This window comes from Paralichthys olivaceus, chromosome 17 (genome assembly GCF_024713975.1).
Source record: "Paralichthys olivaceus isolate ysfri-2021 chromosome 17, ASM2471397v2, whole genome shotgun sequence".
In the NCBI taxonomy this organism is placed as follows: Eukaryota; Metazoa; Chordata; class Actinopteri; order Pleuronectiformes; family Paralichthyidae; genus Paralichthys; species Paralichthys olivaceus.
In genome coordinates this window covers 11,171,036-11,185,394 of record NC_091109.1, presented here as the reverse complement: position 1 = coordinate 11,185,394, position 14,359 = coordinate 11,171,036, and the positions used below count along the sequence as shown (strand labels likewise).

Here is a 14,359-nt window from a genome sequence, read left to right as displayed (position 1 = left end):
GACTATGATGGATCAATTGCAGTGAGCTGAAGAGGCCAACTGGCAATGGTTGTCTCTCTTTTGCAAATGCCACTCCACTGCCTGGTTTCCTCCAGCCCTGCACACCTCCTGCAGTAATGAATGTTTTCTTCAATCACTTGCACTGCAGAACGAGCACAATGGCCCAGGTTCCCACATTAGTTGCCAAGTCTCTATTCAATGCCATCTCAATCCCTCCCAGCAATACGAATACCGTCTTTTGATCATGCTGCAATTATCTCAAAACAACTTTCTCCTCCATATACATCTACAGGTGCCAAAATCACACAGCCAATAATGGTTGGTTATGTTCCGGTTATGGAGACAGAGCGGGACTGTTTTATCTCGATTATTGACTTAGCTGAACATCATACTGGTCCATCGTAATGATGGGGAAGTGTATGAAGCTTGTCCCTACATGGTTGCTTACCTCCACCGGTTCTCGTGCTGCAGTTAATCTCATCTGCTACTGTTAAAGAGCATAAACAAGCAAAAGTGGTTAGAGCCTTCAGCGCCAAGACATTGAGCACATGCAAAGCACAGACAGAATCAGAAAGTGCAGGCACACACAGAACATTTTGAGAATAGGAATATAAGTGGAGCAGATATTACATTCCATGCATGAGCCTGTCAATCATGAGGGCTTACAAGGCAAAGTGGCTGGAATGTGCTAACCTATTGCTGTCAGCCGCAGCACCTCACGTCTCTTTCTTCCCTCACTCAGTTTAGTTCCCACGTCAAAATGAGATTGAACCGAGGGATGTCTGACTAGTTTAGCATATTTCGACAACGATGGGCTTCAGAGTCACGAAATCCATCTGCTGATGTAATTTGGGAGCACCTGGAACTGGATTAGAAGGAGGGACAAAAATACCTAGTGACAGGATGAAATGAGTCTGTAGGGGATAGCACTGTTGAGCATGTTAACAAGTTAGGGAGGTTGGCTTTGAAAGGAAAGGACAGCTTTATTAATGTGTTAATGAAAAGCAGGGGAGACGCTTCTACTTCACAAAACTTCTAAAGAAAAACTTCTCAATGACCAACATTGAGGCAAAGATGAGGCTTAAGGGTAAAAGTTGGCAATACGTTCTTTAGCTCATTTAATTTTCAGCTCTTTCATACATTATCTGTAGGCCATTTCTCATTGTGTGGCTTTGATGTAATAATTTCATTAGAATAACACTACAGCGCCTATGAGATTAATAACATTTATATACCATTAAATACAATCCATAATTTGTAGATTTCACTTTGAACTCAGCCTGCAGAGCCTGTGACATACTTTCTCAGTTTGACTCAGTCAAACTGTTCATTTTTGTCCTCATCCATGGACTTACCAACCACAGTCCACCACCCAGATGTCCCTGGACATTCTGGCTGCTCCACTCACTGTTTATTTGTAATCATCTGAGTCATTTTCCTTTTTTCTGCAGCCTTTGTCTGGATTCCTGTGGCCTGTACTTGTCTGTCTGTGATCATTTATATTGACCCTCCAGTGAAAATCAACTTTTTAAAATGTCTCCCTTGTCATTTAATATTTTATATATATATATATATATATATATACATAAGCAGTCAAACACCTGAGTATTTCCAGCTTGGCTGCAACTTCACCCTAACTGGTATAGCAGTGGCGAACATTTGCCTGGACTTTAATCTGGAGATCTGAGATGTAAGTGGGTAATAATGGGGTAATAATAGAGATGTGTAAAACGTCAATAACACTGGTTATCCCAGGAGCGAGGTATTGCCTCATGAGCAAATAAACGAGGCTCCTTTGTAAATACAAGCGCTGTTTTCTCGAACTAATCAAATTCTAAAATAAATGCTGACGCCACTTTGGCTCAATTAAGAAGCTTTTTTGATTAAACTTGATGATAAAATGTGCATTTGCAGTAATGAAAACTATCATGGAATGATCTCTGCTTCCTGCCCATTCTACACGCTTCCTGTCCTCAGTAATACCCAATTATATTTCAACACTAAGAACATAATGGAAAGTCTTTTTTTGGTCAACTGATTTCTCAGTGAAATCCATCCCATGCCCAGTTATCATCTTTCTCTAAAGAGCACTAAAAGTTTGTTTTGTCTGGTTTCATTTAGAAGTAGAGACGTTCTTATGGCAAACAGAGGCTCTAGCTAATGCAGGAAAGGTGGACCTCACGGAGTGCAGTGATCCGGCCCTACACGAGTCTGGCGAAGAGTCAAAGGTTTCTATAGGTCTCTGGGCGCCTTGTGGAAGAGAGGTAGTTGTTATCTGTTATGATTAGCCAGTGATCCGAGAGAAGGCAGCGGCTGCTTCAGCCTCAGTGGGAGAGGCTCAGACAGCATTTTCCTCCCAAGATACAGACTGTGTCTTTGAATGTGTGTGTGTGTGTGTGTTTGTGTGTCTCGCCAGCCTTCCCATCACCAAACAGTCACTAAAAAGGGCATTCTTGTTTCTTGTGTTTTTTCACCCATGCTCTGCTGGACAGAAGGCCATGGGACGTGGAAGCCAAACAAGGACAGGTGATGGCTGGACTTGAGACACTAAAGGTAACAAACTCCTGGTTATCGTGTTCATTTGTTTGCTGTGTTTGTATTGTTGGTGTTTATTGTTGTAACAATCGCTCATGTTGCTCTTAGGCCACTATTAGAATATCAATGAGGCTTTTTACCCAATTAAATAATGAATATAAAACAAATTAGAATTTAAATAAGCTGGTGCTGTGGTTGAATAATAACACCCTGACCCAAACTGGTGAGAAAGGAAATAAGAATGTTTGCGTCAATTTTGAACGTTGACTCATGTGTTACACGTGTTTTGCATTTTGTAGCGTAGCATTTACCTAGATCCATGCTCTTCGACTTGCGGGTCTTGATAATCTCCAGCTGAGAAGCATTTTCATACTGTTTGATGCGTTTTTCTGACATACTCTGCCGGCCAAAGCCCTCCCTCTGGAACGAACTGTCAGCGTCCGCGTCAGGACTGAGCGTGCTGCCGTCCGTGGTGAAGAAAAGAGAGAGAGGGAGAGACAGACACAAACAATGATCATCACGTTTCCAAGAGTCACAGTCGATGCACAGTCAAACAGGAAACATACCTTAATCCACTGATTATCAAAATAAAAAATATTTTATAATAAATTTGGGGGCATCTTACTTATAAGACTAGGGATTCAAAAATGATCTATTAATATCCAAACACACAGACACACTCAGTGTTCTTTTCTTTTCTATTAAATCAAGGACACCTCCATCTCTTGCTGGGCAGAGGAGGCCTGGCTGAGATGTGTGATATTCCAGTGAGGTGAGGCAGCTCCGGGGTCATGGCCACTCAATAACCCCCCTCCTCCAATACGTCTGATGCGATGGCAGGGCCCGGCCCACCAAAGCACACTCCCTATGAGATCCTCTATCTCTGTCTGGATCTTAATTGAAAATCGGAGGGGAGTGGGTAAAGGAGATTCAGAGAGAGAGAGGGGGGGGGGACATGGGTATCTGAATGCAGAGGAGTGCATTTACAATTAAGGTGAGAACATCTTGCCATTCGAGGGTAGACAGAGGGGAGGAGAGGCGGTGCGGCACAGAGTCTAATAAATGTTAAACGCATGAGAGGACACTGTCGCTGTTTCTTTTGTTCTGTTGACGATCATACATTATGATCATTAAAGGATCATTGTGTTGTTACCACTAGAGATCCTGAATTCCTGCTTCTTACAACAGAAGCTTCATCAAGTAACGCACAGTCTTTCCTGATATTGTTTATTTTGTACTCACAGCTTGACGATGCGAATATGCATTTAAATGTGGAGTAGAAGGGAGGGGCTCTGTTTTTTCGTCTGTGTATCCTTTTTAGAGTAGATGCTCCGGATCCGCTGGCCCTTGTTTGCATGCAGACAATTCTTATTTGGGTTGTCAACCCCATTTAACCAGAGAGCTGCTTCATGTGTCACCAAAGAGCTGGCGTCAACGTGTCATTTTGCTGTCGACCACACCTGACAATCCCAACTAGGATCAGACTGCCTCAAAGGACCAACTCCAGCTGACACAGGATGAGAGGGAGGTGGAGCAGGAAGAGGGGAATGACAGCACAGATGTATTATTCATTTATTCATCATCCCTCACTTTTCTCCTCTCATCATTCCAAGCCCACAAAAACCAGCCTGCCCTCTCTTTTTTTTTTTTTTTCTGTTTCCGCAAATGTCATCTGTCGGAGCGTGACTGAGACAGTGCGGACGAGAAAGGACGTATTTTCAGCCGGAATTTAGATTTCCTTCGCCCCTCGCCGAGATTATGTTTCTGGGGAAACCGAACGCACGTAGAACATAGAAAAAGTGAGAGGCCAGCAGGTGGGATCATGCGCAACCCTGTCACGCAGGTTAGTTGGCGAAGGTGTGAGAGCAATTATGGTTTGGATGAATCAGAAACCAGCTTGTCTGAGCATCGGTGGTGAGAAGTCTGGGGGCAGTAAGAGTGACATTTAGAGGGACGGCCCGGCGGAGGTGCAAATTCACCTGGTAGGACATCAGATTTGCTGGTTTACGTTATGCAGCATTTCACATTGCCTCTGTTTTACTTTGGTTCACACAGAGAAACATCTAAACACAAAGGGTTGGGATCCAAGGTAACCTGGGGTGGTCTAAACTGAGGTCGGCGTTAGCATGAATAAGCATGTAGCCATGACTATAATATGCATGAGTAACCATGACTATTTGGAGAGGTGGCAGTGACCCCATACACCACTGCTTCATATACCCTGTTTAACTTGTCCCTTTAGATATAAGCCAATTCTACCTTTCTTACTATTTAAAGCTATTAAACAAAAATGTGGACACATGTTTTACTTTGTGATAGTGCTACTTACTCTACTAAAGCATTGAAAGGCTGGTATTAATCTTCTAATCTACTCAAAGCTGGAACACAGATTCACAGCTTGTACAGTCCATTAATAGAAATACAGCCCTCAGTTACAGACGCTGTATATTCACTCTCGACTGGCAATTAATTTTTCAATAGAAATGCTTGTTTTAATGAGACACTGCTTTGAAAGTCTCTGCTCTGATCCGCACGCTTCTTAAATTCAAACAAGCAGAAAGAAAAGCCATGTTAAAGAGCCGTGGCTCTAAGATGACCACTGAATTGTTCACTTTGGTCTCATACTCAATGAAAAATGTATCGGACGGATGGAAATAAGTATCTTGACCATGTGACTGCCTCCCAGACAAGTTAGATAATCTACAGAGTGGCACAATTTCTTCCTCAGACCATCCATCTTTGTCCAAGCCTCTGGGTTATTTTGAATAGTGGGCCCAATCCATTTGGATAATACATTCTCTCATCTCTGCTTCTTTAAACACTGTTTAAAAGCAATTTTCACCATTCCGAGCAGATGCGTTCCTCCACGTTCACATTACTCCCATCATCTAAAATTAACTAGCCTGAGGATTGCTCACAGGCAAAACCACAGCTTTAACTTGCATTTTACATCAACTTGTTCCTGTCTCCCTCGCAGGAAGCAAAATGTGTCAAACTGCACATCGCCCTTGTTGCTAAGTGGTGTGTGCTAAAAGCCGTCTGCACTCACATTTTACCCTGGTGACTTGTGTGTTTTTCCAATTCTTTTTCTCCTTTTTACCAGCTCTCAATTGTTCTTAACCCCATTTAAAAGTGACCCCAAAGAGGTAAGTCTCACAGTATCCTACTTCTTAGAAAAGTGTAGTTCAGCTTGATCGACTAGCGCGGGTGCAGAGTAGTGTTCGGTAAGGTGCTTCTGAAATGGTCCTTCTGAGGTTTGGACAGGGGCAATTCAGCTGACCGCATGAATGCATAGCTGGGCCAAGGAGCTTGAGGGTGCCTTCAATCATTGCATAAAGCCCTGCATGAGAAGTTGGTGCAGAGGTCTGTACTGCTTGCAGGTGCACCAGCGCACACAAAGCAGTTGGGCTATTTCATATGTTTCAGATGGAAAAGAGGCAAATGGAGAGTTTTCTTTAACCCCTTTCAAAATGTTCGTCAACATGAAACTCCTGTCAGATTTTTATTTCACTTGCTTAATTGCAGCCGTAGAAGACTGTAAAATAAAATTGTTCCATCAGTGCAACACAGACGAGCAGCTGCACCTTTGCTCTATTTCCCTTTTAACTGTGATGAAGTTGCAGAGAGAGAGAGAGAGAGAGAGAGAGGGACAGAACCAGATACAATTAAGACCTCTGAGTCCATCAGCTGACTCCTGGGTTGACCCCTCATTCATTCCCTGCCTGGTGTACGGATGCTCTTGAGTTTTGCTGACGTCTTCTCCTGGAAAGTGGCTGTGAGCGCCCAGGCAGTGAGATACTTGGCTTTGTGTGGCAAGAGTGTGTGTGGAGGTTACTATGGCATCATTCATGCTGGGAATCACCTGCACCCTGTCACTGCGACGCAGTGTAGGGCAGACACACACACGTAGTACACAACCTGAGAAGGTGCAGATAAACACGCTCAAGGTGAGCACAGAAACGAGCGCATGTATGACACGCTTGTAGCAAGGAAGCACCACTGAGACATTGTAAATATTCATAAAGCAGACGATTAGCATTTAAGGAATGCCTGCACTATCCGTGTGTGTGTGTGTGTGTGTGTGTACTACATGTGTTAAAGTCACTGCAAACTTATTGGACATTTGAGATTAGTCAAATGACGTGTGTGTGTGTGTGCGTGCACTACAGGGCTGTTCATATGTACTTATGTTGATAGCTTGATGGGAGAAACACATGTTTAATAGAGCACTTGTGATTCTTAGTTACTTTACTGATGATAGAGACTATTAGGGAGTCAACTGAAGTAGGCAATCTGCCTGCAGTGTTAGTTCGCAAGTTTGTTTGTTCGTGTCTATGCGGACCTTTTCCACTTTATATGTTAATTTGGGAAATTGTTTACCAGCCAATATGTATCTAAACACTCGTGAGACCGAGTCTGTCTGTGCAGCATGAACAATGTGTGTGTGTGTGTGTGTGAACGTGTGTGTGCTTGTACTTCAATCTTTGTGAAGACCAGATTCAGTTTTACAGAATGGGATTGAGGAATTTTTTTTGCTGGTTCTGGGTTTATTTGAGATGGTTAAAGGGCTAAAGGGCGTTTGTGTGGGTGTGTGTGTGCGCGTGTGTTCGTCTGGAGTCCTGTTCCATCTCCGCTGGTTGACAGACTGTGTCATAGCTGCATGGGAAATGATATTTCCACCTGTGACATCTCACAAAGACAGAGAAGGACACAGTCTAGTTCCCTCTCTCTCTTTCTCACTGTCTCTCTTCACCTCAGTGACAATGATCACCTATCCTCTGTCAGCCTCGCTCAGATTGACAGTGCCCCCGGTGGTGCAAGTGGGACAGTAGCTGTCTTTTTTAAGGAGGTTACTTTACCTCTCCTTGCTCATTAGTTCTCAGTCCATCACACTCACTAAAGAGTGTTACTAAATAAGTGTTACAACACAGCGATGATAAAATTATTTAAACCAACATGAACATTTTTCTGGCATTTGACTGATGTTAGGATCTGACTGTTTTTAGCATTTGTGTTGAAATAATATTTGAACTATAAATTACTGTAAATTGCATGGTTATTTTGTGACAATTTGAAGTTGTATTCTTTTCTATAAAAAGTCTAAAAATCATTTCTATTCAGTGCCAACCCAATAAATAAATTCTTGGTAGATTTAAAAACCTTAAAAAAAACCTGGAGAGTGAAACCCAAAGGGCTTCCAACAGGGGATCGAGCAATTTAACCATTCAAACAATCAATACATAATAGAGCAAGTTGCACTAAATTAATTATAATTTAAGTAGCATTTATCCAATTTGAATTGTACATGTCTCCTTTCCTCCTGCACTTAGTAAAACATTCAGGTGGTCTTGCGGGGCAGCTGTGATAACAGTGGTTGGTATGGTAATAATAGCCTGTGTGCCACTAGCAATCTGTTAGTGGTTAGTTCCTTGACTCTCGGTGATGTTGTGTAACATTTCCTAAACCTCAGACTGATGAGCAAGCTGCGGACACCCCCTGGCTTATTTTCTGCACATCAGTGCCAACTGACTCACAGCACTCTCACCTCCCACCCTCATATAAGGCAGACAACTGTGCGTTTGTGGTTTAGATAGACACATAGTGCTACGAGAAGGTGTGCTTACGGCAGAAACAAGCCCTTCAAAGTTTTTCTTAAATTCTTGTCATTTCCTTGTATGATCAATAATAGAGCATACAGGATCGGGCTAGCAGTGCTGCTGTGTATTAAGTTATAAGAAATTGTAAATAAAGATAACAGGATTGATTAATTCATTAAAAGGTACTTTTGTGCTGTAATGTAACATCCTAATTAAGATATTGATATATTATTGTTACCGTGGCCACAAAACTTGATATGCCTGTATTTACATCTCTTTTACTAATCATTTGTGTTTTTGTGTTTCCCATGTGCCTTTGTGTGTGTCTGTGCTTGTGTGTGCATTTAGTGTCGGTATACATGTGTCTATTTGTTTTTTGCATCAGTCCCTGATCAACCTACCAGGGACTGCAGATGAAAATGTGGACATTTAAATGAATACATTTAAAAGTGTGTGGTTTATCATAACACTTCTAAAGTATAAATGTGCGTACGGGACAGTTCATGGAGAGGAAAACACAGCACTAAGGGGAGTGTGTTATTGATAATAGAGACGTCCACAGCCTCTGACAGAGTCTGATCTTCAAAGTCAAGTTGTTCTCCCTCAGAACTTTGCATGTGAGGCTTTTCGACTCTAACAAACTTTTCCTGAGCTCAGGGACTTTTGTTTTGTCTTCAGTTGACGCTACATTGCGACATAAGCCTGCAAATTCTTTTAAAAGCATTTTTTTTGTTCTGAAGGACAAAGTTGAAGTAATCTCAGTGAGGATTCAAACAGCTGCTGCAACGATGTTAAAGGGAAATATTAATACAGGCATGAGTGATGGCGCTGAGCAGCCAAAATGGAAGGTAAAACACTCCCAAGTGATTTCGTCTTTAGAAGCCTGAGAACACAGAACGCTGATGGGAGCATCTCTGCAGAACAGAACATCTTTAAATGATAGTTTTGAGGATAAGAATCTGACGTCCTCATTTTAACTGTTTGCATAAGAAAGAGTTTATTATTTGCATACTAGGTGTAAGTGGAGCCTGAAATGGGCTTGGACCCAAGTTAGTGAGAAAAAACACACCATGCAACTGCACTTTATCAACATCTGGCACGAAACCCTCTGAATCTCTGATGAACCTGCCTGTGTTACAGTGTAGGAGCTGTGCAGTAAATTGTGTTTCTGACACCACATGTTGCATTACTGAGAAAAAAAGAACCCCTTTCATCTTCTTATTCATCCAAATCATTCTGCAAAGCCCCTATATCTGCCAGTGTGTCTTATCTGTTTCATTGTAAATCATTTCGACGCGGCCCTTCCTGTTTGGCTTGAGATTCAAACTTATGAGGCAGGAGGTAAGACACAGCAGGGGGAATTAATGTAACGGGTCAGGACCCAACGCTCCAATGAACTCAGTGCAGATATGCAACGTAATAATTTACGGTCTTTATTTATGCAGTGCAACCTGACATAGGAGAAATGCTGGTTTCCATCACTACACCGGACCACGTTCACACAGCCTTTGGCCCTACACACTGACACCCTGGACTTAAACCAGTACAGTCCATTACAGCTGCCTGACAAAAAGCCAGAGCAGTGCAATGAATTCGAATGCATCTCAAAAGTATTTCCAAATGGGTTGGAGGTAGAAACCACCTTCACCACAATCCAACCACTTTCACTAAGTTCCACACAACCAACACCTTGCTGATAAAAAGTCTATAACATTAATAATACAAATAAAACAATCTGTAATACAGCAGCAGTAAATAAAGGCTTGGGTATTCTAACATCACCATTTTAACAGAGATATAAAAGTATTTCTTTTATAATTTATAGCCTTTTTTATATTCGCTTGAGGCCTGTGGAGCTGATATGGTGCAACTGTGGTTCATAACAAAGAAACAGCTTGTAGTACCTGCAAGAGAAGGCAAAGAGGCACATGTCTTCTCACAAGACGTGAACAAATAGGCACCGTACACAGATCACACACCCATTAGATATTGGCTAGGGATGTCAAGGAAAAAAGTAGGTCAAGTTATGTGTCTTGTGTGAAATGGGATTCATGCATTCAACAACCATTCTTCTTGGGGGCCTACACATTAACACAGCAGCACACGGGCTGTGTTTCACCATAGAAACCTGCTGAGAAAAAGAGGAGGATCTCATCAGCTGTTAAACAAACATGAACTCCAGAGTGTGTCCGCAAAACTGGGTGCTGGTTTGAATTTCACATATGGAGAACGCAGCAGGGGATCCTCTGATGCGCTCACAACACAGAAATCCCCCGAATGTTCAGGTGAGAGGTGGAGCTACCTGTAGGAGGCAGGATGTAGCGTATTAATTCTGCTGCAATCATCATGTGTTTCTGTCCTTATCACCAAAAGTGCTTAAATCTCATCTTTTCATTTTGGCATCCTCGCTGGCATCGTAGATAGATATTTGCATTGTTTTTATTTTCAATTTTGCGTCTGCTGCGAGTTAGAAACATCATCAACACGCGCTTGCAATGAATCCTCCTAGTAAAGAATCTCCTGCTGTATTCCCAGCCAGACCTACTTGGATGTTCTCTGGAGTTTTTACCATGGGATGGCATGAGACTCTCCAGGGAATGTCTGAAGCAGACTTTTGTGTTCTCATATACAGCTCCTCCAGATTGTTTCATGGAATGATTTGGAGTTGCAGGTCCGAAAGCAGCTCTCGCAAGGAAGCGTATTTAGCAATGTATATTTCTATTATTGGATGACATTAAATTGAGAAAAAAACAGGAAGAAAAAAGCAAGGAAAGATGAAAGGATTAAAAAATGCAAGGCTCTTGATTTTTGTTTGCATTAGTAATTCTTTACCTTTATCATAATCACTACCAGATGCTGGAGTGACCTTTCAATTACCCCTTCATTTAAAGAGAGATGTAAGCCAAAATGAAATTAATTTTTAACAGCAAACTGGGCTGCTATTCAAAGGCACATACATCTCTGGTGCCAAAGAAAAGAAATAAATAAGGGAAGTAAAAGCGAAGAGAAAGGAAATGTAAGTTTGCATAACTCCACTGGGTCAAAAAAGGACAAGAAGAGAAAGAGCCTGAATAAGAATTATATTACAAGCCAGCCCGCCATTTTTTTTTGTGTGTTTTGTGTATGCACTGTAGGTGTATAGCTGTGGAGCCTCCCAGGAGGGAGTCTGTATAATGCTGGAGGCCAGAGGTGAGACTTTCATAGCTCTGCAAAATACATATTCAACACGTACAGGGCCCTGGCTGCACTGTTGCAAGAGCTTAATTAAAAAGTAACAGTTCCAATACATTGGAGTCTGGCTGACCCACATCCCCTGCTGGCTCGGTATGTTTGTTAATGCTAGTGCGTGTGTTTGTCTGTGTTTATGTTTGTGTTTGTGTGTGTGTTTATGTTTGTGTGTGTGTTTATGTTTGTGTGTGTGTTTGTGTGGAGGGATGTTCTTTCTGGGGAACTTGAAAAGGAAAATGAGAAACAGTATAATTCAGTCAGAATGTGGATACACACCACTTGAGGTGTTTAAGCAACTGTTAGAATTTGAGATTTTCTGAGATTATGTGTGTGTTTGCGTGTGTGTGACTTTGAGGCCATGCATTATTTACAATAACCCAAGGCGGAGGTATGTAGCACACTTCGGCTTTCTGTGGCACGAGGTATGTGTATGTGTGTGTGTGTGTGTGTGTGTGTGTGTGTGTGTGTGTGTGTGAGGAGGCCTGAGTGTGGTTCAGCCATATGCTGTAAACCTAATCCACTATGACAAACCTCTGACATCACATGAACAATGACGACTCATTCATAATAAATAAGGGAGAGAGATAAAAAGAGAGAGAGCAAGAAGAAAAAGAGAGAGAGTGAGAGAGAGCGTCTCCAGGGAAAAGAAATAAAAATACTAAAAATAAATAAATAAATGAACCAAGCATCTCGTGGCAGCCAGCATTCCATCTTGAAAACACAAGAACACAAAAACTCCAGGGCGTGGTTGTGTTGCTGTGTGTCTCACCCAGCCAATCACAAGAGAGGATGGCACCCTCCATATAAAAAGATATGACTCACTCTAAATTGAATGAAAAAGTAAGGGTTAGAAACCAGTTAGTGAAAGAGCAGTCACAGACTTTGTCTTGAATGTCCTGTGATTTCCTGTACCTGAACACTGCAATTATACAGGAAATGCCATGTGTAATTTCAGAGTGGGTGATTGTACCTGAGAGTGTGAACAGCTTTAACTTCCTGTTTCAAAGGCAGCCGTTCACTGACAGAAATAAAGAGTTTTTGAAAAACACATTTTTGTGCTGATTGTACAGTGTTAAAATTTTAAACCCTCTTCCTGCAGAGTGTCGGGGTTCCGCTGCCTAAACGGGTCCCTAAAGAGACCTTTAGTTTCCCTACAGGGTTGATGAGCGCTGGCTCCACATTTTATTATGAGGGTGCAGATATAGACTGAGTGGAGCACTGAAATCCCACAGGTGGTTGGGGAGTTGAAAGTCGAGTCCTACAGTTTTTTTTACTCAGTCTGACTACTGCTGCTAGGTCATCCATTATTTAACACACACACACACACACACACACACACACATTTGTACATCTATCTTAGTGAGGACACTCATTGGCATAATGCATTCTCTAGCTCTTTACCTTAACCATCAAAACTAAATGCCTAACCCTATCCTAAACCTTATTCTAACCTCACTCTGCAGGTTGTAGGCTCAAAATGGTCCTCACAAAGATATCTGTACTAGCACACACACACACACACACACACACACACACAGTGTTACACAACTCCATATATAAACCAAGATAGATGTGTACCCACATCTTGTGATTCCAAATACAGCCCTAGAGCAACATTTCATTACTTTCTCATAACAAACCTAGTGTGTGATGTAAAAATAATATTTCCTGGTTTGTAGTCAGGTAGTAAAAAGCTGTCACTCTTAAATCTGGGAAATAACTTTGAATAGCTGAAAATGTATTATACTGCATGTTTCTTTGTGCAATATTTTCCATCCATTTCTGGAGAATATTGAATCAAGAGATCGGATTTTTTCTGGATTAGAACGAGAAACACTTCTCAGCGACAGGCCCGAAAGTCAAACCTCATATACAAACGTGTTATAAATAATTCAGCCTGCTCACCATTCATTCTGACCAGACAGCTCGTGGATCCAGGACACCGGGTTCTCTCCCACAAAGCCCATATCATCGTGGGAGCTGGAGGATGATTGGTCGGAGAGGTGGGCGGGCAGTAGGGGCAGCCTATCGTCTTCGATAATCACTATGTCGTCCTGTGGCATGTTCACAGTGGGAGAGAGCTGGTATTTACCTGAGAGAGAGAGGGGGAGAGAGAGATTCAAGATATGCTACAGATGATTGATTAAGTTTCTTTATCCCACAACATGGCATCAATGGTCAGGAGTTTTTAAGCAAAATTATATCCACATGCTGAAGCTAATTCCTGCACAGACATAACAACTTTATCTTACTTTAGTAATTAGCAAGATAATACTGTAAACAGAGATAATTGTGCTGTGGAGTGTTCCTATCAGGACAAGCCTGAAGGACACTGATAGTTTCAAACAGGAAAAAGGTGCTTATCAGGTGCATTTTTGCAACGGTGCATGCATATAAAGAGGTTCCATGACAGGACCAAACGATAGTGGTGGTGCATGAGACTCATTACACACTCAGAGGTTGTCAAGGCTGGTGCAAATTAGGACAAAGTGACCATGAAGACACACAAGAACATGACCTAATGTTTCCTGTCTGGAGTCCAGTCTCTTAACGCCGCAGCCAAAAGTTGGAAGGGTTAGAAGTTAGTAATCTATTCTCCTTCTCTCCTCTCCAAGGACAAATATGAGCAGGAGAAGAGCTCATCTGATCTGTATTCCGTCTCGGCCGACCCTCCCCACAGAGGGCTTCTTTGAATCGCTCCTTTGCTGCTCCTCAGGAGTCAAAGTCAATGGGGAATGAGTTGCGGAGGCTGGCGCTCGGCAGCACCAAGGGCAGGAGAAGGGTTGTTCAACGGCATGAGAAGTGGCATTACAATACAGAGTTGGAGGATTCACTCTGCAAATGAGCGATGAGTGCATGCAGTGTGGATATACAGGAATGGGAAAGGGTGGGGGGGGGGGAAATCAAAGTCAACATGAGTAATGAGGTCTCAGCCCCATCACACACCTGCTTACGATTAGACAAAGGTTTTCAGAAACGCTGAACTTCCTATGGTCTTT

The 14,359-nt window shown here is 42.3% G+C and overlaps 1 protein-coding gene across 5 annotated transcripts in view; it reads right to left on the bottom strand.

The window, feature by feature from the left end:
• Nucleotides 1-14,359, bottom strand: part of LOC109629692 (partitioning defective 3 homolog) — a 323,260-nt gene that overhangs the window by 113,461 nt on the left and 195,440 nt on the right. For 3 of the 5 annotated variants that reach the window (XM_069512787.1, XM_069512786.1, XM_020087499.2), the window contains exons 16-18: nt 13,266-13,452; nt 2,847-2,995; nt 449-487 (exon numbers count right to left, since the gene is read on the bottom strand). In XM_069512787.1, coding sequence (XP_069368888.1) covers nt 449-487; nt 2,847-2,995; nt 13,266-13,452 — 375 coding nt within the window. The remainder of the gene's footprint in view (nt 1-448; nt 488-2,846; nt 2,996-13,265; nt 13,453-14,359) is intronic. The other 2 variants (XM_069512789.1, XM_069512788.1) reach the window with 1 other exon arrangement.